The 27,812-nt window shown below is 44.4% G+C and overlaps 1 protein-coding gene and 1 pseudogene across 2 annotated transcripts in view; both read left to right on the forward strand.

The window, feature by feature from the left end:
• Positions 1–27,812, forward strand: part of TDRD3 (tudor domain containing 3) — an 860,519-nt gene that overhangs the window by 521,439 nt on the left and 311,268 nt on the right. For both annotated transcript variants that reach the window (XM_078657412.1, XM_078657411.1), the window contains exons 7-8: positions 16,229–16,378; positions 17,520–17,657. In XM_078657412.1, the coding sequence (XP_078513538.1) occupies positions 16,229–16,378; positions 17,520–17,657 (288 nt within the window). The remainder of the gene's footprint in view (positions 1–16,228; positions 16,379–17,519; positions 17,658–27,812) is intronic.
• On the forward strand, positions 4,657–12,597 carry LOC144771703 (pescadillo homolog; annotated as a pseudogene).

A 27,812-nucleotide genomic window follows, 5' to 3' on the forward strand; every position in this document is an offset into this window, starting at 1 on the left:
TTTCAGACTTCTGCAGCTGGCACGGGCAGCCGCCGTTAATGGAGGGACTGCTATGTATTCTATGCTACAGATATGAATTTAGCAGCCCACATGCCTCGAACTGAATATCCTACTTACCAGTATGCATCTGTTCTTGGCATGTAGGGCTGCTAACATTCATATCGCCCGCCCTCCTCCCCGGCACCCGTAGCGGCTGCAGACTTTTCTTGCATTTCATCTCTAGCATGGCCATCACTTTCACTGTTCAACTCCATCTTTGCCACAATGGCTAAAAACAATCTGGGGATGGAGTCGATGCCCATGCGCACTGTAGTCCAGGGGAGGAGCCACCTATCTCGTGATACTTCGAAGACTCTTCCAGGACAACAATGTGCAATCATCCGGACCCAACACTAGGTGGCGATCTATGCTACAGATATGAATGTTAGCAGCCCTACATGCCAAGAACAGATGCATACTGGTAAGTAGCATATTCAATACATTGAAACATAATTAAAATTGGGAAACAGACATTATTTGAAGAAGGAAAAAATTGCATACAAAAATCATAAACTTCCTATTAGTAAAAAAGGAGATACAGAACAAGAAATTAATTCAGCCAAAAGTCAGAATTATCCTCAGTTAATGTAAGGTGTATTTCTCCTTTTGCATCGACGCGTTTCGGCGGACACTAACATATAGCCACCTTCATCAGGAATACATATAATGTCTCCCCAATAGTTCTCTAATCCAATTAGAACCCTTCCAACCTTGGGGTATATACCTCCTTCTCTATTCAGGTTGTTCTCGTCCAGCGAGAATAAAGGTTTTCATTTCAAACAATAATTCTTGCTCAATATTCCAATAGTACTCGCAGCGAGATTCATTCAATTGTAATTGAGCTGAAGGTAAATCGTGTTTCACACTCTCATCCTCCAGATAACAGAGCTTGTATAAAAGTGCACAGGAAGCTTTACTTAAAACTTCATGAGGAGCGCGATGACAAACATCTGCAGCTGCACGAAATTCAGACGCATCAAGCGTTCTAACGGTTCTAATTAAGCACGCGGTAGAGTAAGACCTCGGAATGGCATCTAACGTGACTTACATAATACACATCTACACCTTCCACCGGTTTTATATTGTAGTCTCACACAGGAGCTTTGAAGCTATATCCAGCCTTCTACACGTCTAAATACGAGCATGTACCCCCTTGAATCTTAATGCGCATACGTCCCGCGTGCAGACCCGGTTGCCTCCAAATGAACAATTTGTACTATTTGCACAGGAAGCGCTTTCATGGTACCTGTCCTCCGTGCAGCGAACTGCAGGTAGCACAGGACAGCCTTAACTATATTGCAAAAGTTGGATAGCCCCCATGCTTGTTATGCCGTGATTCATTTTTATTAAAAGTGCACAAGTTATGAGAAAGAGGCATGGACAAGCCTTTGACATATAATGGGTACTAAATCTGGGGAAGGGTCCCACTGAGATATCTTGTGTTGTGTACATTTCACAATGAACTTTATGATTTTTTTAGAAAAGTTTTATTGTATTTTATGAATTGTGCTTTAATTGCAGGAACTCCTGCCAAATCAAGTTTTCTTGATGACGATAAATGATGAGAATAATAATGATGCTAATAACGTGTTTTTAAGGAATAGGAGTTGCTGTGCTTTAAAGAAAAATGTAAGGCATTCAAAGATAGCTGTCATGGGTGCAGCCATATCCACTGCAGCCTTCTAGGGAGGAAAGAGCACTTGCATGGCCAGTATGTTTCATGGGTGAAACATGTTGGCTTTGCAAATGCTTGTACACACTGGCACGATCTATAATGTGTTCATTCACCTGTTTTATTCTTCCTGCATTTGCCCAAAATGTCCACCCAAACCTGTATCGGAATGGCCCACTACTCAGTAGGTGCCTGGCGCTAAAAGAAGATACTGTGCGATCTCCCTAAATGTATGATAACATTGTACATAGCAAGTCAAGCGCAGATCCTGGTAGGTGTACTACTTCCTGAGTCAGAGTTCCATACAGAATCCATGGAGATGTCCTCTCACTGTCACAGTCCCCGCATGAGTCAGGGCAGAAGCAATAAGTGGACTATTTAGTCAAGCCTTTGTATGTAGAGCTGGTCTAACTATTGTATTAGATTTACTGAACATGCTTTCTAGGTTTTCCATCTTTTCTCTTTGTTGTTTGCCTTTCAGCGCATTGTCCTTGATTCTTGTTTTCTAGCACTATGTCCTTAATTCTTGTTGTTTATTTGCTAGGCACTGTGAATAGTTCTTTAAAGAGCAGCTTATTGTTTCAGCTACAGGGCCTAATTCTCTCTTGTTCACTTTGGAATGGTGATCGTCTCTCCTACGTTAACCAGAGCATTTTGCGTTGTTGTTGCTCCTGGACCTTGAGTTAGGAGGTGGAGGGAAGATGAGCAAGTATATTGGCAGCTCAATACACCAGGCTCATATGTCCTCTGTGTCTGCATTCGGGAGTGTTCTGACTGCTAACTCTTAAACAAGCATTGAAAGCAAAAGCAACAAAGAAAGTATTTTTAGGAAAGACACATTTTTTAAATTAGTGCACTTCATTTAAAATGCGATCACAGTCATAGCGGTCTGCTGACTTACAACAGCCCACCCTCCTGCTGGGGGTCAGTATATGTGATGGCATCCAGATGGAGTGAGTCACAATCTGACCTCCTTCCTCAATATTCATGAGGTAGGTTAGATTGTCCCCCCCCCACCCCTTTGAATGCCGATTTTCAGAACCGACCAATTAATACAAGTCCATTTCGAAAAACCTAGTCTCGTTTGCAAAAAGTTGGTGCACAATTACTGGCCTTCTTTTGCTAATTAAATGTTATCTGTCCCTAAGTTCTTGTAAACTCCTTTATTGTGTTGATGTCAGTTTCATTAGATGGGCACATCTCTGTTCATAGGCCTTCCTTTTGGACCAAAATCTACAACCAGCAAATAAACGTTGGCAGTTTTTCATTATAAACAAAAAAGTTGTTACCTTATTCTTCACTGCCCTTAATGACTGCTGCTGTTCTTTTGGAAACTGCCCGAATCCTTTTGCGGTTTTTCATTTTGAACGTTGCCCTACAGACACGCTTCATGCTGAATCATTGCTCAAGAAAATCGTTGGAGTACTTGCAGCCTTGGCACTGTTTGCCCATCTTAAGCTCCTTTGAGCTGAGAGTAATCCATTTCCTGCAAGATTTGATCATTGCTTGTAACGTTTTTAAATAAGCAGGTTGACTGCCTTTTTATGCATTTGTTTTTATTTCCACTTTTTTAAACTTCAATTCTGGCCTTGCAACAAAATAGGTTTGTCGTTCTTTAGTCTATACACTTGTGTATTAAGGAGTGACGATTTCTTTTTTGATCTTCACAGCAATATTTGTGTTTCTCAATTTAGTTTAGAATGTGTCCTCTATAAGCATTTTATTCCCCTAGGGTTAGTTGCAAGTCTCGGACTATTGAGGATTCGCACAATGACAGGTGGCAGTTGTTACTGGTTTCCAGAATGTGTGAATTGTGTGAGTGCAACCATTTTAGCAGTGTTTAGTCAACTCAAAGAAAAAACGAAAGCCACCTACAGAAAGTGACTGAATGTGTTGTGCTTGTCTTTGGTTTCTGTCATAACATCGTCACATGTAAAAGTGATGTTTTTCGCATCTTCTTTCCGAGGTCTCACATGACAGCCCAGAGTGCTGCTGTTTTCTTCTCATCTGCTCTGTTGTCAGGAAAACAAAGCTGGTGGGAGCTCATTTGGAATTCTCCAGAACTGAGTGGAAAGCTTTAATGTACCTGCGCCGACATTCGTTTACTTTACCCTAAATTCGCATTTGTTCGCATTTTTTTCTGTTAGGCTTGTCATTCCTTTTGTTTGTGTTTTTGCAGTGCGTCACATTTGCTACAGAAAGGTAGCCTCTATTCTGTGAATACAGGCAAGAAAATAAGTGCTATAAAGGAATGACAGTGACAAAAGACATGTACGTTAGTCACTCTAGTTTTAGTAATAACATAATAAAAGTTTGATGTCCGTGATTTCGTAAATCTTACAAAGCCTCTTTCCTCCGACTCAAATATATCACAGTGGAACAACTGATTTGGGTGCGGTTTCGGTGGATAGAATTGAGTTATCTTTCATCATATGTTATGTGACCAAGACAAGACTTAAAGACATTTTTAGAACCAGTGAATTTAACGCTAGAACAATAAATATGGACTAAGGCATGCAAAAACGTGAGTAGAGACCACACATTAGTTTTCTCAGAATGTCATTTTAAATAGTGAAAGCAGCTGCTGGAAGTACAGTGGACATGAACAAACAGCATCCTAGATGTGGGTTGCAATACAATGCAGCACAACAAACCATGTGGCTTGTGGTCAGATGTAACATGGACTTGAAACCATATACCCGAAGTCTACCCTCAGGGACCATCTTATGATAAATATGTTTCAGCTGTGTGTCACCTGGAGACTTATTCGGCACATGGAGCACAATTTTCCAATGTGTACATTAGTTCTTGGCTTTCAGGCGTTACTGCCTGAACTTCATATACATTAAAATGGACATAAGTGAATGGTAGTCACAAAAGGAGCCACAGTAAATGGTTTATGATTGGAAGGGGTAGAACATGATCTTGTGTTCAGAAGAGATGGACCTAAGCCAGAGACAAGCAGAGCCTCCAGAAGGAAAGCATGGGGGGCCAGGAGAAGAAAAAGTATGAAAGAGGCTCAGCCACCAACTACATAACCAGGAACAAAGCCCGCAAGAAGTTGCAGCGGAGTCTGGCTGACTTCAGACGTCTCTGCATCCTGAAGGGGATTTACCCCCATGAACCCAAGCAGAAGAAGAAGGTGAACAAAGGCTCTACAGCAGCACAAACCTTCTATCTCAACAAAGATAAAAAGTTCCTTCTCCATGAGCCAGTTGTTAACAAGTTTCGGGAGTACAAGGTATTTGTCAGGAAGCTCCAGAAGGCATGCGCTAAGGGCGAATGGACTGCTGCAGACCAGATTAAAGAAAATAAACCTAACTATAGATTGGATCATATCAAAGAGAGATACCCGACCTTCATTGACGCACTGCGAGACCTGGATGATGCACTTTCCATGGCTTACCTCTTCTCCACATTTCCTCGCACTGCGAAATGCCATGTTCAAACTATCCAACTGTGCCGCCGCCTCACCGTTGAGTTCATTAACTACATCATTACATCACGCTCCTTGCGCTAGGTGTTCCTGTCGATTAAAGGCATCTACTACCAGGCTGAGGTGCTGGGATAGCTGGTTACTTGGATTACACAATATGCTTTTGCGCACAATCATCCAACCGATGTGGACTTACAGGGTCATGGCAACCTTTACTGAATTCTATACAACGCTGCTGGGATTTGTAAATTTTCGTCTGTATCAAACGCTAAATCTTCATTACCCTCCAAAGTTGGAAGGACAATCTGAAGACAACCCCAAATCAGTAGAAGGAAATTACGCCACGGATTCAGAGGCTTACCTGGATAAACTGTCCGCACTCAGTGCCAGGGTGTCCCGAGTCATGGTGCCAAGTACTGAAGATGACGTGGAAGTAGATGAGTTTCTTCTGATATGGAGAACCCTGAGCAAAAAGAGGAATGCCAAAAGGAGCAGCAGGAATTGGAGCAGCAGCAGAAGCTCTTTGAGGGCCTTAAGTTATTTTTGAACCGAGAAGTTCCCTGTGAGCCTCGAGCTTTTGTCATAAGGAGTTTTGGTGGCGATGTTTCCTGGGACCAGTCAGTGTGCATCGGAGCAACATACAGTGCATGCGACCAGACTATCACTCATCATATTGTGGACCGGCCTACTATGGACAAGCAGATTATCAACAGATATTATGTTCAGCCGCAATGGGTTTTTGACTGTGCAATGCCAAGATCCGCCTTCCTGTGTCAGATTACTTCCAAGGTGTGATGCTGCCTCCACACCTCTCACCCTTTATGGAAGAGAAAGAAGGAGACTACATTCCCCCTGAGAAACAGAAGTTGCTAGCTTTGCAAAGGGGTGAACATTCAGAAGATAGTGCTTATGAGGAGGAGGAGGAGGAGGATGATGATGATGAAGAGCAGTCTGAAAACGAAGAGGAGGATTCAGAGGACAATGTGCAGCTGAAGAAGATGGAGCAGAAATCGCAAGGCAAGTGGCTAAATGTGAAGGTGATTCAGAGAAAGTGAGCAACCCAGTTAAACCCTTGAGGGCTTGGGTAGTTAAATGAAAGGGTAGAGAGGCCTTCAAGGGATATGATTCAGGAGAACAATCAATTGTTTGATGTAACTCTAGGAAAAGTTAATTAACCTAATGTATGAATCATATGATCAAATACACAAAATCAATTTGTTTAAACCATATATAACAAAAATAAACACATTAAAACATATAAACATATAAACAACAAAACACAAGGGTGTATATGAAAAGAATTTTATCAAAAGTTCATTAAATCAGCAATAAATCAAGAAAGCAGGTATGGAAATGCTGGTATGAGTAACGTGATAACAAAATAATCAATAACACAGCAAAACCTAAAAAGAACATCTATCTCAAAAAACAAAGTGAATCAAACACTGCAGAGATAAGATGAAGGTCGACGTTTCGGTCTCTTTACAACAAAATTATCGAGACCATCCTCAGGACTGTTGTCATTAAAACACTGCTGAAAGCTGTACTGTAATCTGTAACATAAATGTTAACAATTACAAATCTATCATAGTTAAAAACCAATTGCTCCATACACCCATGTGACAGACCTAACTACAGAAAAACGTGACTTACTAAAAATGAACATGACTTACTATATGACAAACCTGACTACAGAGATACATGACTTACTCGAAGTGAACGGACACTTAGTACATATTACGAAAACAATAATCAACGTATACCTACATTCTAACATTTTCTAAGAGGCAGGTACATTGCTCGAGATATATAACCCCTGACACTGGCTAATATCTTCAAAGTAATAGAACTGGTTATGCAGATATTCTTGAAGCCTATCTTCACTGTAGGCAAAAAGTCATAGCAAAGGAAATGCTAACGATGAAGTCAGTCAGGAGAATGTATGCTAGAGTAGCAATATAACCATATCTTCTAATGACATATCCATGAATCAAACCTATAATTTACAAAAAAGCCATGTCGTCATCTAACTTCAGAATGACTGCAAAAATGAATCTTACAAACTGAAATAAGACAGTTATATACAATGCAATTGAGATGATGCAGATGTTTCACAAACATACCCAAATGGAGTAAGATACCACAATGTTGGTCTCTGGGAGGGGTTTAGCGTTGGACCCCGGTAGGTGCCTGCATAAAGAACCACGTGCTTAGTACACATATAGTGACCAGTTGGTGTAAAAGTAAGGCTAAGTATAGAATAAGTACCTATAAATAGAGCACACCCGTCCCTCAAGCTAAAACGCCAGGAATGAAATGGTCGGTCGATTCTAGATGGCTGATGGCTCAGGGTGAAAGACGCTACAAATATAAATATATAAAGAGGAGACTATAAGTTTAATATGCCTCGGAAGCATTTGCAAATAAATTGTAACCTAGGTTTCACCCACCTCCGTAATGTGGAAGCTAGGGACCTGAAATCCTCTTAACATCCAATGTCTGTATCCACGAAAATGGAGTCTACAAAAAATAAAAAATAAATAATAAATGGAACCTACTTAGCCAAGCATAAGGTTTTAAACACTGCCTGAGTGAACACACCCTCGGACATAGCTACCTTTTACGCTGCGGCAGTTACACGACTTGTGACCACGGGGTGCTTGGAAACTTCGTTTCTAAGGTTGCTGTAAAGACAATATGTGGCAAGGAATCAGTGTCATAGTCCAAAGTCAGACCTGAAAAGCGCTATAGCGGGAGCCCTAGCTAGCGCATATGGCTTACCTGAAATACGGAGCAAGGTCAAAATTAATTTGACTGGGAGCACGGGAAAAGCCGAGTAAAAGGCGGTCAGCCGGCATCCCTTTTTGAGGCATAGTTTGAAGCGCGAGAGAGGACTACGCGCATGTCTGTTTGTGCCTAAAGTTATGAGCGCCATCTTGGAGTGGACTGAAAACGGGATAGGGACTGAACTTGGAAAAAATCGAGTATCGGCCATGATCAATATTACAAATGGTTTTTATAGCAAAAATTGCTCAACAAAGTGCGCTTATTAATGCATACAATGCAAAATTCAAAATTCAAACGAAGGTTGGTAGCCATAATAAATATTACAAATGGACTTAGTAGCAAGAAATGCTCAACAAAGTGCGCTTACTTATGTATGCACTGCATAATTCAAACGGAGAGCAAATGTGGCAAGTAGGTTGGTGAAACATCCACATTTACAATATTCAGCATAGAAAACTGACAGACTAAAGGACAGCAAGTTAAAGAGTCTAAACACCTTTTATGTCTGAATACACAGAGTTGGAGTGCAGGCTTATCCATGCATCCACAGCGTGACATACCCAAAGGATCCATATTTATGACTGAGGCTGATATCTAGGGTAGGCACGCAAGAGCATGCCATTCTGTGGCAGAGTTCAGACCCCTTTTAACCGTATCGGTTAGGCAGATTAGTTTGCCTTCTCTTAGTGAGAGAATTCTGTCAACATTATTCTGGCGTGCATTTGGTCGAATGACTTCCAACACCCACCACAACATGTCAGTTTCTTTATGCCCCAGTTGTAGATAGTGTTCAACTAATGGGGCATTCTCCTTCTTACAGCGAATCCGTGACTGATGCTGTAAGATACGCTTTTTAATAGGCTGTATCGTTTTGCCCAGATAGTGGAGTGAACAGGGGCATTGGATGCAATACACCACATTGGTGGTATTGCAGTTGGAGAAGTTCTTTGCCGTAAATTTAATGCCATTAATCGTGCATGTTTTCATGGTTATTGTTGTGGCGCAAGCCACACAGTTGTTACATTTGTGATGGCCAGTTAATGGGACAAGTTGTCTACGGTATTATCTCGTGTGGTGTTATCGTATGCATGGATAAGTCTATCCTGTAGATTAGTGCCACGTTTAAACGAGAAAAGTGGTTTCTGTGCAAATTCTGGTAGGAAACGGAGTAAGCTCCATTGTTTAGAAACAATTTTCTTGATCGCATTGGAATGCGTGCCGAACGTTGAAACACAGACTATGTTGACTTTCTTTTGTCGTTTGTTCACAGTTAGTAGTGCCTGGCGATCATTATACCAGGCCCTTTTCATAGATTTTCTTAGTAGCCTAGATGGGTAGCCTCTTAGTCAAAGTTTTTCTTTCAGTTTGCGTGCTTCACAAAAGTAGTCATCCTTATATGTACAGTTCCGTCGTAGACGGAGAAACTGTCCAAAGGGTAGTCCATCTTTCAGGGCCTGGGGATGGTGACTAGTGTACCGTAGCAAAGTGTTTCTGGCTGTTTTTTTGGTGAATAAGCTCGTATATAGAAGATTGTTTGAATCCACTTTGATCGTGATGTCTAGGAAAGGCATTTCAGCTGTATTTTGTTCCAAAGTGAACTGTAGATGAGTGTTCCTGGAATTGAGCCATAAATGAAAATCAAGGAGCTGATCTGCCGATCCTGCCCAAACCATGAACACGTCATCTATATAACGTAGCCACTTCAATATGGTTTTAGAATATGGATTAGTGCAATGCCAGATATATTGGTCCTCAAAATCGGCGACATAAATGTTCGCTATATCAGGGGCAAAAATTGCGCCCATAGCCACGCCTTTTTGTTGTAAATAGAACGTGTTTTGGTACAGAAAGAAGTTTTCACACAGAGGAATTCTAATACATTCCATGATAAAAGAAGCCGGAACAGAGTGTGGTCTAGACCTCTAGGCTACTAAGAAAATCTATGAAAAGGGCCTGGTATAATGATCGCCAGGCACTACTAACTGTGAACAAACGACAAAAGACAATAACCATGAAAACATGCACGATTAATGGCATTAAATTTACGGCAAAGAACTTCTCCAACTGCAATACCACCAATGTGGTGTATTGCATCCAATGCCCCTGTTCACTCCACTATCTGGGCACAACGATACAGCCTATTAAAAAGCGTATCTTACAGCATCAGTCACGGATTCGCTGTAAGAAGGAGAATGCCCCATTAGTTGAACACTATCTACAACTGGGGCATAAAGAAACCGACATGTTGTGGTGGGTGTTGGAAGTCATTCGACCAAATGCACGCCAGAATAATGTTGACAGAATTCTCTCACTAAGAGAAGGCAAACTAATCTGCCTAACCGATACGGTTAAAAGGGGTCTGAACTCTGCCACAGAATGGCATGCTCTTGCGTGCCTACCCTAGATATCAGCCTCAGTAATCAATATGGATCCTTTGGGTATGTCACGCTGTGGATGCATGGATAAGCCTGCACTCCAACTCTGTGTATTCAGACATAAAAGGTGTTTAGACTCTTTAACTTGCTGTGCTTTAGTCTGTCAGTTTTCTATGCTGAATATTGTAAATGTGGATGTTTCACCAACCTACTTGCCACATTTGCTCTCCGTTTGAATTATGCAGTGCATACATAAGTAAGCGCACTTTGTTGAGCATTTCTTGCTACTAAGTCCATTTGTAATATTTATTATGGCTACCAACCTTCGTTTGAATTTTGAATTTTGCATTGTATGCATTAATAAGCGCACTTTGTTGAGCAATTTTTGCTATAAAAACCATTTGTAATATTGATCATGGCCGATACTCGATTTTTTCCAAGTTCAGTCCCTATCCCGTTTTCAGTCCACTCCAAGATGGCGCTCATAACTTTAGGCACAAACAGACATGCGCGTAGTCCTCTCTCGCGCTTCAAACTATGCCTCAAAAAGGGATGCTGGCTGACCGCCTTTTACTCGGCTTTTCCCGTGCTCCCAGTCAAATTAATTTTGACCTTGCTCCGTATTTCAGGTAAGCCATATGCGCTAGCTAGGGCTCCCGCTATAGCGCTTTTCAGGTCTGACTTTGGACTATGACACTGATTCCTTGCCACATATTGTCTTTACAGCAACCTTAGAAACGAAGTTTCCAAGCGCCCCGTGGTCACAAGTCGTGTAACTGCCGCAGCGTAAAAGGTAGCTATGTCCGAGAGTGTGTTCACTCAGGCAGTGTTTAAAACCTTATGCTTGGCTAAGTAGGTTCCATTTATTATTTATTTTTTATTTTTTATTTTTTATTTTTTGTAGACTCCATTTTCGTGGATACAGACATTGGATGTTAAGAGGATTTCAGGTCCCTAGCTTCCACATTACGGAGGTGGGTGAAACCTAGGTTACAATTTATTTGCAAATGCTTCCGAGGCATATTAAACTTATAGTCTCCTCTTTATATATTTATATTTGTAGCGTCTTTCACCCTGAGCCATCAGCCATCTAGAATCGACCGACCATTTCATTCCTGGCGTTTTAGCTTGAGGGACGGGTGTGCTCTATTTATAGGTACTTATTCTATACTTAGCCTTACTTTTACACCAACTGGTCACTATATGTGTACTAAGCACGTGGTTCTTTATGCAGGCACCTACCGGGGTCCAACGCTAAACCCCTCCCAGAGACCAACATTGTGGTATCTTACTCCATTTGGGTATGTTTGTGAAACATCTGCATCATCTCAATTGCATTGTATATAACTGTCTTATTTCAGTTTGTAAGATTCATTTTTGCAGTCATTCTGAAGTTAGATGACGACATGGCTTTTTTGTAAATTATAAGTTTGATTCATGGATATGTCATTAGAAGATATGGTTATATTGCTACTCTAGTATACATTCTCCTGACTGACTTCATCGTTAGCATTTCCTTTGCTATGACTTTTTTCCTAAAGTGAAGATAGGCTTCAAGAATATCTGCATAACCAGTTCTATTACTTTGAAGATATTAGCCAGTGTCAGGGGTTATATATCTCGAGCAATGTACCTGCCTCTTAGAAAATGTTAGAATGTAGGTATACGTTGATTATTGTTTTCGTAATATGTACTAAGTGTCCGTTCACTTCGAGTAAGTCATGTATCTCTGTAGTCAGGTTTGTCATATAGTAAGTCATGTTCATTTTTAGTAAGTCACGTTTTTCTGTAGTTAGGTCTGTCACATGGGTGTATGGAGCAATTGGTTTTTAACTATGATAGATTTGTAATTGTTAACATTTATGTTACAGATTACAGTACAGCTTTCAGCAGTGTTTTAATGACAACAGTCCTGAGGATGGTCTCGATAATTTTGTTGTAAAGAGACCGAAACGTCGACCTTCATCTTATCTCTGCAGTGTTTGATTCACTTTGTTTTTTGAGATAGATGTTCTTTTTAGGTTTTGCTGTGTTATTGATTATTTTGTTATCACGTTACTCGGTCCTGAAAACAGAAAGTCTACCCATATAGCTGACCGAGAGAAGAATGAGGAGAAACGTCTTGCTATCATGATGATGAAGAAGAGAGAGAAATATTTGTACAACAAGATAATGTTTGGCAAGAAGCGGAAGGTTCGAGAGGCTGATAAGCTGGCAGCAAAGCGAAAGGCCCATGACGACACTGTTAAACCTCAGAAGAAGAAATTGAAAAAGGTAAAGGAGTAACAATAAGAAACAAACCCATTCTAGATGTGAAACAACGCAAGGACATTAGTAAAAGTCTACTTATGGTGCCTGTGACGTGATGGCGGACGAAGTAAGGAGTTGAAGAAACTGAGGCAAGCGAGATTGCTCCGGTCGAGAGGGATGCGCGAACAAGGCTCTGCAGGGAAGCCCCTTTGCAGGATTCAGCTAACGCTTCAAACTAATTAAACAACCTTGAGAGTTTCATTTTAATCCAGCGCACTGATCAGCTCACTAATCAGTTTGAGTGAATTGGGAACACAGAGAAACAATTTTCACATTGTGAGAGTTCCAATGACTTCTAATGAAAAGACCATAGGTTTTTGGAGCATCAAATACCTACAGTCAAGGACACTTCCAGTCCACGCCCTGAGGAGAACCCTAGAATAACTCGGGGTTCGAAACGCGTTGACTCTGAGCTGAAGCCAGAATAGTAGTGGGGCACTTCGGGGAACTATCAATGAGATGTATTTCCCCCTGGTGAACTGACCCCTGTATATCGAAGAGTCTTTAGCTCAGGAAACAAGCAGGACTTTGGTGAATCAATTTCTGTCCGCTTGTTTGTTTATGTATCACACAAGGACTGGTGCCCTCTAAAGATGTTTGGGCCTTTGACTTTTTACATGGTGTTCATGTTTTGTATAGATGTTCATTGCTTATTGTTTGTATTATGATTTCTTGATTTGTATGTATTGTAGGTGATAAATGTGTTACGCCTGTGTCACTTTTAGGACATGATGAAATGTTATGAAAAACAACACTTTGAAAAGTAAAAATGATGCAAAGCAAATAGCGCTCACTTAGGATTTGTTGGCTAGGTGGTGCTAAAGATTGGTAGAATAACTTATAAAAGTGGCATTTCTAAAATAACCACAATAAATCTGTGCACACCATTGCGCAGCATTTATTCACATCACACAATTTCATACATACCAGACTTAACCACACTGCTCCTCCCATAACAGGAATTACCACTGACACACACTGATCCTGGAATCCCCAATGCATTCCTATGGGAGGGCAGCCTAACCGTACAAATGTAACACAGAGATCGCACACATTTTACACTGGACCCCAGTGCTATAGTGCCCAGAGGTCTAAAACCACCAATACCAGGTCACAGAAAAGGCAAAATGTTTAGGGGTGAACCTGCCAAAATGGGCCAAGTCCAACAAATGTGATAACAGTGTTTTGTCAACATTGTATGTTCTATAAAGATCTGTTCCAGGTGTCTTACTCTAAAGGTTTACCAGCACTTTCTTGGGCTGACATTTAGGAGCCTGGGAGAGTGGGGGTGTTTCAGATGGGGAGGGCAAGACACTATAAAAGGAAGTGGACATTATTTTCTGGAAGATCAATTGACTTTAAAAGCAGCTGGCTGGCTGCACTGTAACCTGCTCCGTTTGGCTAATTTAGGAAAAAGGATGACTATTGTGATATACTGCTTTAGAAACCCACGTCTTCGCGACACTGAACCCAGGAGGTATTTCCCTCCATTTCCTCACACAGAAAATGTAGTTCTGCTTCTCCGGGGCCCGTTTAGGATTATTGTTGGACTCCTTTGTCTGACTACTCCAATTGGGTTATGAGAAACAAGGGAACCCAATTACAATGGTCAGGGACCTTGGGTATCAATGAGTTATGAACACAGCGCATTCCAGATCGAGGTGTCCACATCGATACGCCCAATACTTTTTCATGGTTGATCGTACCGTAATTACTGGCAATCCCATCCGGTTGCCTAGTCTATTACTGCGGTCCATTAATAGGTGATTTTGTACACGCGGCCTATCACCACAGGTCTATTCCTATGGCTCATCAAAGTGCTGCACTCAGCATACGATTCTTAAACAGTTTCCCAATTGGATACACAGCTGCGGTCCTTCAAACATCAATTAATAGTGTGGTAATTTACTGCTGTTCTATCTTTACGGCTCCTTGAACCGCTGTCCTAGCGGTCTTTTTCTAAGGGACTCATTAGAGACAATTGGCCCCTACTTGGCTACGCTGCGGCCGTCCATTTCCAGGAATCTATAGCGTGAGGCCCAGCACCTTTCCTCTGCAACTTTACTCAGGCATGTAATATAATGTCCTAATGATGCTCCCACAATTGCTTTCATGCGATCGAAACGCCGTCGACTCTCTGTACACCGTAAACGCAATTTAATGTCATTGCTCATGTGTAACGGTGTCTCCTCACATCTATGCTTGTTTTTATTGAATGTATTAACGTAGAAGCATGTGTTTTGTTTTTGGATTGTTTTATGTATACCTTGACGGATGCAGTATTGTATCCCCACTTCATTTTTTGCAAATATTCAAAATATTAAATTGATCCTGTCCGGCGGGCCAGCACAAATGTTAGTTCTGATTTCTAGTCTATATTCATTTTCCTCAGTTCTTATTGTCCTTGTCCGGGACCACTGTGTTCATAACTCACTGACTACTACTATTAGCCATGCCATGTCAAGCCAAGAAGGATCCATATAACCTGTTAGGTTGATGCAGCCTCCTTATGCTTCACTGTCCTATTGCTCCCTTTGTCGGTGGCGCTCTTCATGTTGCTCTGCATTATCTGCACCTCCACCAGACCACCACTGTATTCTAGAGATGTAGAACTCTACCTCATCCTGTATAGCTGGAACTCATTGTCTAAATCTCTTAAAACCAATAATAGGTTTGGTCTGCATCCTTATTTAGAGTTTACATTGCCACTCTACCTCACTGTTCTTTTTCCCACAGTCCCAAAGCCCAGTCCCTCCTCATCTCCACTACTTATGAGATTGAAATATTAGTGAGTTGAATGTCATTAGGAGCTTATTCATTTTGTGATGTTATTTAGTGAATTTGATTTTCATTAGACATGCTTGGTACACTTAGGTTGTCTGTATTTCTGCCACGAATCGCAAACAAGTCATGGCATGGGACCTGGTTTAGTATTGAATGGTAATGTTTAATCTTCTATTAGTTCGAGGAAGTGCTACCTGCAGAGGAGAATAAGCTGGCTTAATTTCCTTCAGTATTGAGGTGGAATGCTTGTGGAAATTCAACTGGATGATTCTTCGTGAAGATTTACTACTTCCTCCACAAATCTCAGGTTTTCCATTACCACCCAACTCTGAATCATGCCACACCAATTAGGCAGAAGATTTTAATTTGGAATGAACAGTTGAGGTGTAATTTGTGTTTTTGTTTCCAAATCTCCTCCGCAAAAGTCGTGCTATTGAAGACTCGTACTTCCATGGTCCTTTTTACATTGGCTGGTCCCTTTCAGTTTGGAGTAGTTAATACATTTTGCTTAATAAATGCCCTTAAAGTACTAGGTTTACATTTTTGTTTTAATATGCAGGAACATAGGTGGTTTAGCTAAATGAGTTTAAACTGCTTTCCTGGGGGAAATTCATCACCCTCGTGATTTCAGGCAAGTTCTTATGGTTAAACCAAATCGGGGAAAGTTTCTCCCTAACTACAACCTAAACAGGACAGCATCCTGTCACATACCATGAGTGTGTTTAAGTGAATTACTTTTAAAGAAGGTGGCTGAAGTTGAAGCAAAGTATTAGCAAGAGTGGCGTGGATAGAATAAAGGTACTCACCTCCTCTTTATTTTGACAGAAGTGTGTCTCCAACGTGCAAGTGGACAGCAGAGAGCTGGATCGCAGGAAGACCCTTCAAGTTACAAATGCAGCCAAGTCTGTCGGAGAGAACGATGAATTTGAAAAGCAGAGGACTGCCGCCATCGCAGAAGTAGCCAAGAGCAAGGAGGTTGGAATTTATATTCGCTGAAACAATTTCTTTTTTTTTTAAGCAGTTTTTTTAAGCAGTTTTTCTTTAATATTGTGTCATTTGTTGGTTGTTCTAAACATAACTCAGGTGCTACTTGTTAATGTTCGTCTCATCCCAGTCTGGTAGGATCTGGTCTTTTGGGTCTGTGTGTGATAATCTGACATTTCTTCGAGTCCAGTTCCTCAGCACGTGCACATACATGTAGGCAGTGCTCGTTTTTCTTTTTCTATAAAACATTGCCGCGTTGTTTGTTTTTGCTCTGTCTCCTGGCAGCTCCAAGCACTGCTTGATATACACTCGTCTCTTCAACTCTGGCATGTGATCGTTTGATATGCTTTAACTTTACACAGTCCATTTAGTAAGAGCGACTTAGTCACGCCCGGGGTCAGCTGAGATTTATCGCAGCGCAGCCCTGCCGTTTAGGCCGGCAGGTGCCGTCTTTTAAGATATTAGCTTAGCTAGCCTCTTATATTCCCATGAAATTGAGTCTTGTGCTTCGAGGCCGTTTAAGAGCACAAATGAATTCTGTTCGAGTGGTCTGCACCTTTGTAAAGAGGGTATCGTTTTCATTTTCATTCACTGACACGTACTGTGGTCCTATTTTTTTTAATGTGCTACATTTCCTCAGTTTATGGTCGCTAATAACGTTGTCTTCAGTTACATTCTGGTGTCGACTTAATAAGTACCATAACCGTTAACATCATGAATCATTATGTCCTCTGAGGGCGAGCCCCTGTAATTAGATGCCTGGGACGGTTAATAGAATGCACCTTCTTGTGTATCTATAATCAGTGCTTGAAATGGGAAAATAGAAGTGCAGGTACTCCGTATCAGAGTACCTGGTTGCTTCTTAGAAGTGCCGGTACTCTCCAATTAAAAGTATTACGTCTATCTTGATAAGTGCCAGTACTCGCCCTCTCAAAATAAATAAAAAAGTGCTGGTACTTCGTACCGGACAGTACCGGCCCATTGAAAGCACTGTCTATAATGTGGAAGCCCAGTTGCATAATGGTGCAACCAGGGATGTATTGCATTGTGTATTGCAACACTTTAGTCTCATGCTGGTCATTGGCGTTTCTTCTGTGTTTTTTTAGGTAAATATTTTGCATTTCATTTGCAGGCCAGGACATTTGGAGGCGGCGGTCATGCTGGGAGCAACCTCAACGCCGTTGCTGGAGGCAGTCGTACCAGGGAAGTTTATCAGAGAGAGCGGATAGTACGGACAGAAGGAAAATCGGAAGGCGTGTACCGAGAACTGGTAAGCCCCCACCCAGTTGTGAAAATCTAAGGCCTGTGAGAAAGGTTTGCATTTATATGGCGCTTGTTACCCCTGAAGGAGTGTTGAACAGCTTTTCTGGCAAGCAGCACGCTACTCCGGAACCCATAAAAGGATTAGTGTTGAAAATTAGTATAGTGAAATATGAAGTAATTTGAGCGGTGGATATGTTATTCAGTTATTTGGATAGACAAGGGCAGTGGCAGGATAGAAGAGGATTAGAGGTTTGTGTTTATATAGTGCTTGCTACCCCTGATGGGTTTTATAGCACTTTTTTTTTTATGAGTAGCACGCTACTCTGGAACCCATAAGGATTAGTGTTGAATTAGTATGGTGAAATATGAAAGTAATTTGAGCGATGGATATGTTAGTCAGTTATTTGGATTGAGAAGGGTTGGGGAGGGGTAGAAAAGGGAAAAGGTTTTAATTTATATATCGCTTGTAACCCTGATGGGTTGTTAAAGCGCTTTGTTGGCGAGTAGCACGCTACTCCGGAACCCATAAAGGATTAGTGTTGAAAATTAGTATAGTAAAATATGAAAGTAGTTTGAGTAGTGGATGTGTTATTCAGTTAGATAGAGAAAGTTAGCAAAGGGAAAAAGGTTTGCATTGATATAATGCTTGCTTACCTCTGATGAGGTGTGGAAGCACTTTTTTGGCGAGTAGCATGTTACTCTGGGACCCATACAGGATTAGTGGTGAATTAGTATAGTGGAATATGAAATTTTAGAAGTGAACATGTTAGTCTGTTATTTTGATTGAAAAGGATAGTGGAGGGAAAGGAGAGTGAAGGATTTTTTTTTCTGGGGAGGTCGTAGCAGTAGGAGGAGGATTTTAGATGAGTAAAAAGGGGTTGTGGTAGGGAAGAGTCAGAGGGAAGAGTTTAGAAAGGTTTGTTTTGGGGATCGGTATAGTAAAAGAGGTGTCCGATAATGCGAGGAGGGGTAGAGTAAGGGAGAGTAGAAAGGGTTATTTTGGGGATCATAGTAGTGGTATGGTGTTTCGGATAAATGAGAGAGTGGCTGTAGAGGATATATTGATATATGTATAGGGTGAGAAATAGGGTAGTGCATTGGAAAGAGTAGTAGAAAGAAGTTTGAGATGAGTCAGAAAGATGGGTTAGAAGATATATTGAGAGAAGTATATGGTTAGAAATAGGGTAGTGCATTGGATATGCTGAGTTAGAAGAAAGTGATAAATATATAGGGCCATAAGTACATTGAATGTATATAGATGTATAAAGTGGGTAGTTATATGTAGATTAAAGATATTGATAAAGATACAGGATGAGAAATAGGGTAGTGCATTTGATATTCTTTTCAGGAGGAAAGTAACAAAGACACAGATCCAAGTACTAAGAAGGTACATAGATGCACAATGGAAGAAGTACATGTAGACCAAAGATGCACCAGATAAACAGTGATTTTCGCGTTCTATTGTACTTTAATTTAAAAAAAGAAAAATTTGAACGTAATTATTCTACATGTTTATACAAAGCAAAACACAAAGATAGGTACATATTTATAGTAAAAATTTATGATTATATACAGAGGGATATGCTGTAAATTTCTGTTTGCGTATGGTGCTTATGTGGGGAAGAGCCAATTCTTGAGCAGTTTTCTGAAGATAAGGTGGCTGTCCGTGGATCTTATGTTGGGGGGGCAAAGAGTTCCATAGTTTGGCTGCTTGAACAGAGAAGGATGTGCCCCCCATGGTTTTTTCTTAATACCACAAGTAACATTACTCCTACAATAAGTCAGGACTATTGGGTTTGCCAATGCGTGTTAGTTGTGTAAGATAAATAAGCAACAACTGTGGCTTCGTTGTATGGAATATTGAAAATGCTTCAGTTTTGAAATGATAAGGCGGTGAAAAAACTATAGCGAGTCTCTTTGGAGTTACCTCAAAAGAAGTGAATGTTGGCTCTGCTGCAGAGTTAAGATATTTTTTTTCACCCTAAGGGCAAAAATGGAGAGCCCAATAGAAACCCGTCCCAGCACCGTTTTTAGACTTGCCGGTGCTCAGCACCGGCAGGACCTGGCACAGGCAGGACCTGGCACACTTAAAGCCCTGAGGTCTGCCTTTTCTATCTTTTGAGGCTTATGACTGAAATACTGCAACATGTCTGGCTGTGCACGTTATGCACTCTTAGTTGTGACAATATACAGTATTCTAGCGTGGCTGTTACCACTTTGTCAGCAAATATTCTTCGCAAGATTGTTGACAAGGAAGAGCAATTGAAATGGCATTTTCTCTTTGTAGAGGAGCCGTGCTTTTTTCTTATCATTGCTTTGTGCACTTTTGAGATCCGAATATTTGCCAAATTTAACAGCTGTCAACCCTCCGGCTCCGCAGCATTTTACTGCTGTCAGTTGCTCACTGGGAGCTGCAAGGGAGGGCGGTAATAGCCTCCAGTATGAATTGCGGATGGTTGATTCTACCTTGTCTGGTTTTCTTCTGTTCCCTTGTCTACTTTTGAAATTTGCTGAACATTTAATAGTCCCAATTTTAGTGGCAAGCAGAAGCCTAAAACCCCTCTTCTTTAGATGTTTGTCTGCGTGATGTGTCTTTGCTTGTATTGGTAGTGATACTAGGTAGATGCACGAAGCAGTGGAAATGCTAACCAGCATTAGCAAACCCAGTAGGTTTTTCCTTCAAGAGGAATTAGCTTTGTCGATGTCTTTTAGCCATGTTGCACAGGAGCATGGCTTGCAGGAGAAGGGTCAAAGGAACTACGAGGAACTGGACAGGAAAGTGTTAGGGAGGGGATAAACGCAACAATGACTAGCAGGGGGGCCAAAGTAACAACACAGTGCGCGATCGGAGAGTGGGACTGGGTCAACCAACAATGCAAGTAACAAAAGATAGGGGATGGGGAACAAGCAAGAAACAACGCAGGACAGGAGCAAGCAACTAACTTTGCTGGACTAGGCAAGCAGCAAATAATGTGGGACAGGAGGGTAAGCAGCAACCCTGAGCAGGACAAGAGCAAGCAACAACATGGAGCACAGCGGAGGGTGGGTGGGGGCAAGCATCCACATAGAATACAATGGGGGCAGGGCAAGCAGTAATACAGAGGCTGGGAGGGGCAAGCAGCAATACAGAGGGACAAAAGCACATGGGTAAGAGAACAGCATGGAAGTGGGGGAGAAGCACATGAGGGAGACGGACTGCAAACACATCCACTTTTATGGAATGCTGCAACTAAGCAAAAAAGTAGCTCCAAAAGCACAAGCAGTGAAAGGAGACAGGTAGAGGGGCATACACACGAAGAGAAAGTGTAGATGGCTCACTTGGGCCAAAGAGAAGCAAGGAAATGAGTGACAATGAAGCAGACTATTGGTAAGCAGTCAGCGATCTCGAAGACACCTGTGAGCAAAGTTTCTCGCAAGTGACTGCGTGTGCTGTTTCTGGTAAGACTTTGCCGCTACAGAGCCTTTGCAATTCATCTATATTTTACTCTATCTAGTTTAAAATTGATAAAAGCTTCTGTCAGAGGTAGAGCCCAACTCTTTTACATCTTGCACAATGAGTACGAAGCACATAGTATCTGGAGCCGAAAATGCAGAGTTTGTCTCATTGCTAAAATGGATATGTTGTCAAGTGATGATGAAGACTTAATCCTTTATTTCTGGAGATGTGTTTATGTTTATTATGGTTGTCCCAATTCCTGGTCTTTAGGTATTACATCTTCAAGTGCTCAAATTCGAGGGTATGTGACCAATGCTTTTTTTTTCTCTCTTCATGCACATCGTATTTCTCTGCAGACCACCTCTCCCCCATTCTTTGCTCCCCTGGCCTTCTCTTACCTCATCTCTATCTGCATAATTTGATGGATGAAGTTCTCTGGGGACAGAAGGGGTGACAGGACCAGGAAGGGTTGCTGCGTGGGCACAGCTGTGGTTCTCAACAGGGTCTGTGTCAGGGGACCTTTCTCCTATATGCTGAGCATCGGCCCTTAAATAGAGTATCATATGCATAGACCTGAACTCTTTTATTTTTATTTGTCGAACCTTGCCTTGCTGATTCATTGCCTCGGCATTCGTGGCTTTCAGCACAGCAGCATTGCTACTGCTAGGTTCATTCTTTCTGTAGAAAGCTTTAAAATATGAACTTTATTGCACTACTCTAACATTCCAAGTTGCAGAGACAACCGGGCGGTGCTTCTGTTCCCTCTGACGAGGGTACTTGACACCCAGCTTCAACAGAATGTTAGTGTATCCAGTTTCCTAGACTCTCAGGGCAACTATTGTCTAACAGTTAAAGCGTAGCTCAAAGGAGGGCGTCTGTGTGATACAGGATACAGTACAGCACAGTTTTCACAATGACAGTAAAGATACGAATTTCTATTCAGAACTTCATGTTTAAAACAAATGCTACTTTTTAATCTTATCACAAAATCTATTGATATTTTTAACAGTGGAAACGAAGGTCAATCAGTAAAAGGTGCAGACATGAAAACCCAACATAAAGGAAATGTAGTAGCAATAAAGTGAAATACCAAGGGCATGTGAAGTTCAACAGTGTCTCAGACACTGTTTGAGATTCCCAGTGGGGTCGCAATTGACCTTCCTTTATCAATATTCATGAGACAGGTCGCAATTTTCTACGTATTGGCAAAGGTCTGTAATCACAGGGACGGTGGCCGGCTGGGGTTAGCAGGCCACCATGTCTGTGATTGCTTTTTAAATAAAGCAATTTTTAAGTTTCGCTTGGCGTTACTGCGCAAGCGAAATCTAATGTTTACTATATGGGCTATAGGAACGTCCCCCGGTTCCAATTGGCTAGCTCCATAAATGGAGGCTAGCCATTGGGACCCGGATCTGTCCGTCAAGGCCGGACCAGATTCGGGGGCGTTCCCGAGATTTTTTCCCTCTCCGCCTCTGCAATGTCGTCATCGCGGCGGTGGGCGGAGTTTCGTTTTTTTTTTATTCGTTTGTTTTCGTCATTCCATGCCGACAACGGCCGCCGGAAGAAGTACAGGTGAGTGAGTGCTTTGTTTTTCTTGCCTTCCCGCCCCCCCCCCCCCTCCCCCTGTCCTTGTGCCCGTTCCCGCCCCCCTCCCGCTGTCCGTGTCCCACTTGTAAATGCTTGTTTATTTGTGCGTCTGCCACATCCGTCTCTCCCTTCCGCCCAATCCCTTCTGCAGCCTCGATTCATTCCTTCACGGCCCCTCGTCTCTGACAGTGTCCCCAGTTTCATTCATTCTGTCCCTTCCCATCTTGTTCCAACTCCCCGATTGCCCCACAGCCCCCACCCCGTGACTGCTGCTCGTGCTACTTTCTTCTATCCCGCTCTCTTCTCTCCATCCGTCGGGAGACACAAGGAGGGCGGCTATATACCTGCTTCTATTTATATTTGTAACGTTAATAGTCTGAGCGGCATGAGTGGACTACTGGTCGGGGCGGCAACAAGGGTTGTGAGTGAAAATCCCCCACACACATAGCACACTTGCTTGCCGTTTCTCTACAAGCCGGTGTTGCACTTTCATTTATTGTTCGTAGGGGCATGACTCAGAGGCAACGTTTCGTGCAAGCAGTATTGGCTGAATCAATACATTTTTTCTTTGGTGGCTTGGGTTTTTCGTTCTGGGGAGAGGGTCCGGGGGGGGGGGGTAAGGATGGCTGTACCATGCTTACAAAGGAGTGGTCTCTGATCAATTAAGGCACATGCAATGGTCATTTGGCCAAAATGCGCCCTAGTCTGTTAAATGCAATGCAGATTTAAACCTGCCTGCAGCTGTTTCCAAATGCAATTCAAAACCCTATGTCTTAAATATGATTGTGAATGGAAGCCTTCCCACCCCACTTGCATGGCTCTAGGGCGGAGGGGCAATTCTGCAGCATGAAGTAGTGGATTCTTCCTTAAGATACTACCTCGGTTCCGACTGCATCCTGCAGGAAACAACCGGGGATTCGACCCAGGCCTGTGGGGAAAAGAAAGGATTCAGACACAGCACAGCCCGCACCTCCGTGGTTTTTTAGGGGGGATCCTGGACACAAGTCATTCCCCACTACAGATTCTGGGGGGTGATTTCTGTTCCTCTGTGATGGTGAAATCAGACTAAAAATTTTGAAAAATGCAGTATGACTAGGTGAAAAGAAATGTATTGTTGACTATCATCTCGAAAATCTTTACTATGCAGATTAGGCTAGATATTGTCCAGTAGAGGGTTTAAGTGTCGGGGGTCTGCCCCTTTCTTTTTTTGTGTGTTTTTTAATAGAGTGCAACAGCATCGTTTTTGAGCTTCATTTCGGAGGAACATAAGGCTAACACGTTCCATGTAAAGGACACAACAAAAAAGGGTCCGCAATAGCCTGTCCACCTCTCATTTGAACATTTGTAGACCATATTCAGGCAATATGGCTGATCCCGCTGCTTGAATATGGGGCACCCTTGAGGAAAGCTTCCTATGATTACTGTAAGTATCTTGCACAGTGGGAGGAGCAAGTTGAGGACCGTGCGGTGTTAGTGTAATGTAAAGAAGTGGAATGACCATGGGTCTCCAACCTTTCCTATCCTATTCCCCCAGCCTTCGATTCAGCTGAAATGGTTGATCTCCGAGGTTTGGAGGCACCATGAGAGTCTGCAGCGCCTTGAAGCCCGTGGGAGCACAACCAGAAGAGGCCGTGGCTCGGGAAGCAGTGGCCGCCGCAGCTAGCGCTTTGAAGAAGGTGATGCCTAGAGCTCACTTTAAGCAGGGAGCACGAGACGCTGCAGCTCCTTGAAGCCCTCGCAGCTTATAAAACATAAGCCGTGCAGCTTCTTGAAGCCCTTGCGGGCGAGAGGCAGGGCCGGCTTTTGTCGTGGGCGAGTTGAGTCCAGGCCCAGGGCGCCAATCTTCAGAGGGGCGCACGGTCTGCATCAAGGTCCTGTAGACAGCAGCGTCCCTCTGACTAGACTCAAATTATTCCGACTAATCTGCTTTTCGTCATTTTTAGTTGCAGCAGGTGCTGTTTTATACCCGATTACCCCCTTCCTTCCCCTCCCATCTCCGTTTCATCCCTGTGGCCACACACACCAAAACTGGCCAGTCACATCACCAACAACTTGGCATGAGTGTGATCGAGCTATGCTGCGAATGAATATGGATATTTGTGGGAGGTGGTGAGAAGTTTGTGCTTAGAGGCCAGTCAGTCACTGCCGAGATGTGTGACTGACCTGTGAACACAGGCCTTCTGCCTCATTTTATTCACCAGCAGTCACGAGAGCGACACATTTCTATCATCCCAGGGCCCTCCCTATCCAAGCAAAGGCAGACTGTGCCTAGCGCCACTAAAGCTCCTTGAAGCGCTTTCTTCCCAGTGGGCGAATACCACGCAGCTCTTTCAAGCCGGTGCTGCAGAAATAGCCCAGGCCACTGAGGCTCCTCGAAGATCGTGCACAGGCCGTTCAGCTCGTTAACGTCTATGCTGACCCAGGGCACAGACAGTACAGCGCCTTGAAGCCAGACAGAACACAGGCAGCTGCTACTCATTGAATCCATTACTGCTTAGAAATCAAATCACCTGCCGCCGCCGGGCAGCACAGTGCAGCACAGGTCGCTGAAGCCCCCTGAAGCCCTTGCGACCAGGAGAGCACAAACCACTACAGCTCATTGAAGCCCTTGCTGTCTAAAGTGCTTTACTGCCTAGAAATCGCCCGCCCCGGCCGGACAGCGCAGGCCATGCAGCTCCTTGAAGCCTACCAGGAGGGCACACACGATAACGGCTCATTGTAGCCCAGCCTGCCTAGATAATTTTTGGTCTGAACCCCCTTCTAGCCCTTATGCCAGAAACAGCACAGGCCTCTGTGACACTTTAAAGCCGCGCTGCAAAGGAAGCAAAGGCGGCCCAAAGCGTACAAGATGCTGCAGCTCCTTGAAGCCAGAGTGCCTAGAGAACATAGCGCTGCTGGACAACGAGTAGCTTAGAGCACACAGGCCATCTGCTGTCTTTGAAGGCCCAGCGACCTAGTGAGCACCGGCTGCAGCAGCTCCTTGATCCCTGTGCTGCTCATTGACACCCGTTGCCGCATTCTAAACTCTGGCCCCGTAGCTCATTGAACCCCCTGCTGCCTTGAGCGCTTCAGGCCGCCGCATCTCATTGAAGTTGCTGCCACACAATGAAGGTAGGCCGCTCCAGCTCTTCCACTCCTCCCGAGGCCCTGTGAATAAATGCAGGCCGCGGCAGTACTTTGTAGCAGACACTGCCTGCCTACAGAACACAAGGCACTTGCTGCAGCGCCTTGAAGTCCCCGCTGGCCAAATAGAACTTCTGTAGTTCTGCCGCTCTCGGATGGCTCAACAGCACAGACCGCTAAGACTGGTCCATCCCGCGGTGAACCGGAGCAAAATCGCTATGCTATAGCACCTTGAAGCCTGTTGCTCGTAGTGCTCCTCCCACTGTGTATCTGGATTCTGGGACCAGCCTTCAGTTTTTGGCTCGGGAACAGCCCGAACCTGCACCGCCGGCCGCCCCGCACGGTTATAATTATGCCGGTAATTACAGGGGCGAATTAAACCTTCACTTCTGTTCTTTCATATGATAGGTCTGGGAGCGGAAACTTATCTGGTGTGGGGGGGCTCCGTGTGGGTGTGTGGGGGGGGCTCGCAGTGTGTGTGGGGGCTCTATGTGGGGGGCTCTGTGTGGGTGTGTGGGGGGCTCTGGGTGGGGCTCTGTGTGGGTGTGTGGGGGGCCTCTGCGTGGGTGTGTGGGGGGCCTCTGCGTGGGTGTGTGGGGGGGCTCTGTGTGGGTGTGTGGGGGGTCTGTGTGGGGGGGCTCTGTGTTGGTGTGTGGGGGGGCTCTGTGTGGGTGTGTGGGGGGGCTCTGTGTAGGTGTGTGTATGTGGGGGGGGCTCTGTGTGTGTGTGGGGGGGGCTCTGGGTGGGGGGCTCTCTGTGGGTGTGTGTGTGTGGCATTTGCGAGAGATTAAGCTATTGGCATTGTAAATGACTGCCATTTATTTATCTGTTTTCAAAACCAACACATAAATAAAAATGTTGTCATTTACAATGCCAATAGCTCTAACTTTTGCAAAGGCGAAACCGTTGCATTGTAAATGCTTGTTTTAAATGTAGCCCATTGGGGGCGTGGCCAAGATGGAGGGCTGAGCAGATGCTCTCGTCTCGAGCTCCCGAGACCCCGGAGCCCCTGAGCCGTTCTACGCCGCCGATCTCCCCCGGATCAAGCGGAGGAGAGACCCGGTGCAGCTGCGGAGACGGCGGAGCGGCTTGGACCCCCTGGTGGCCCCGCAAACACAGCGCGACGCCTCGCCACGGACGTCCCCGGAGCGAGCCCGAGCTGCGGACCCGGCGAGGGCCCGAGAGCCGGAAGCCGCGACACGCGGGCGGAGCCGCGGGAGTGCCGGGGCTCCGACGGGGCCTGGCGGCTTAAAGACGCGCCCTTCCCGGGCCACCGACGAGGTCTGAGGCGGAGGCTCCGAGCGGAGCGGAGGTGCGCCTTTCCGGGCCGGGGCGGGGGAGGAGCCCGCGGGGAGCCGCCACGCCACTCCGGGGATCGAGTAGGCCGGGAGGCCTGTCCTTGAGCGACGACCCCGCACTTCCTCCCGAAGCCCCTGCGGAGGGGTGGGGCCGGCGACAGCGAGGGACGGCTGGAGGTACCCAGCTGCCCCCACGCACGGTGCGGGGGGCCTGCCTGACCCGGCGCCAAGGTGCTTGTGCCCGTCCTGGGGGGCGGAGTTGCCGTAGGAGCCGGCGGCCCTGACTGGCATCGGGCCTTGTCCCCCCGGCCCCTTCCGGTTCCGAGGCCACGCGGTGGAGCCGATCCACCACCGGACACCTCACCAAGAGCGGGGGGCGCCCCAGGGCCCAACGAACACTGACACAGCAACCTGTGGTGGCGTGATCGACCAGGAGGGGGTCCGGCCTGTGTCACCTTCCCCTGTGACGCGGTGGGGCTCACCTGGGCCCACGTGGAGAGGCACTTCAGACACCGGCCCGAGGTCTAGAACTGGGCCCTAACGACGTGGTAGCTCGACCCTGGACGAGCGGGGGAACACTTGCTGCTCCTGAACATTGGCCGTTTCCACGCAGCTGGGCTACACTGCTGCTGAGAGAGAACCGCAGCGCCCCCTCCTGAACCGGCACCTCTGGGCCCCGGAGCCCCGCTGATTAGAACCAGACAGCGCAAAGACGCTG

This window comes from Lissotriton helveticus, chromosome 8 (assembly GCF_964261635.1).
Source record: "Lissotriton helveticus chromosome 8, aLisHel1.1, whole genome shotgun sequence".
Classification (NCBI taxonomy): domain Eukaryota; kingdom Metazoa; phylum Chordata; class Amphibia; order Caudata; family Salamandridae; genus Lissotriton; species Lissotriton helveticus.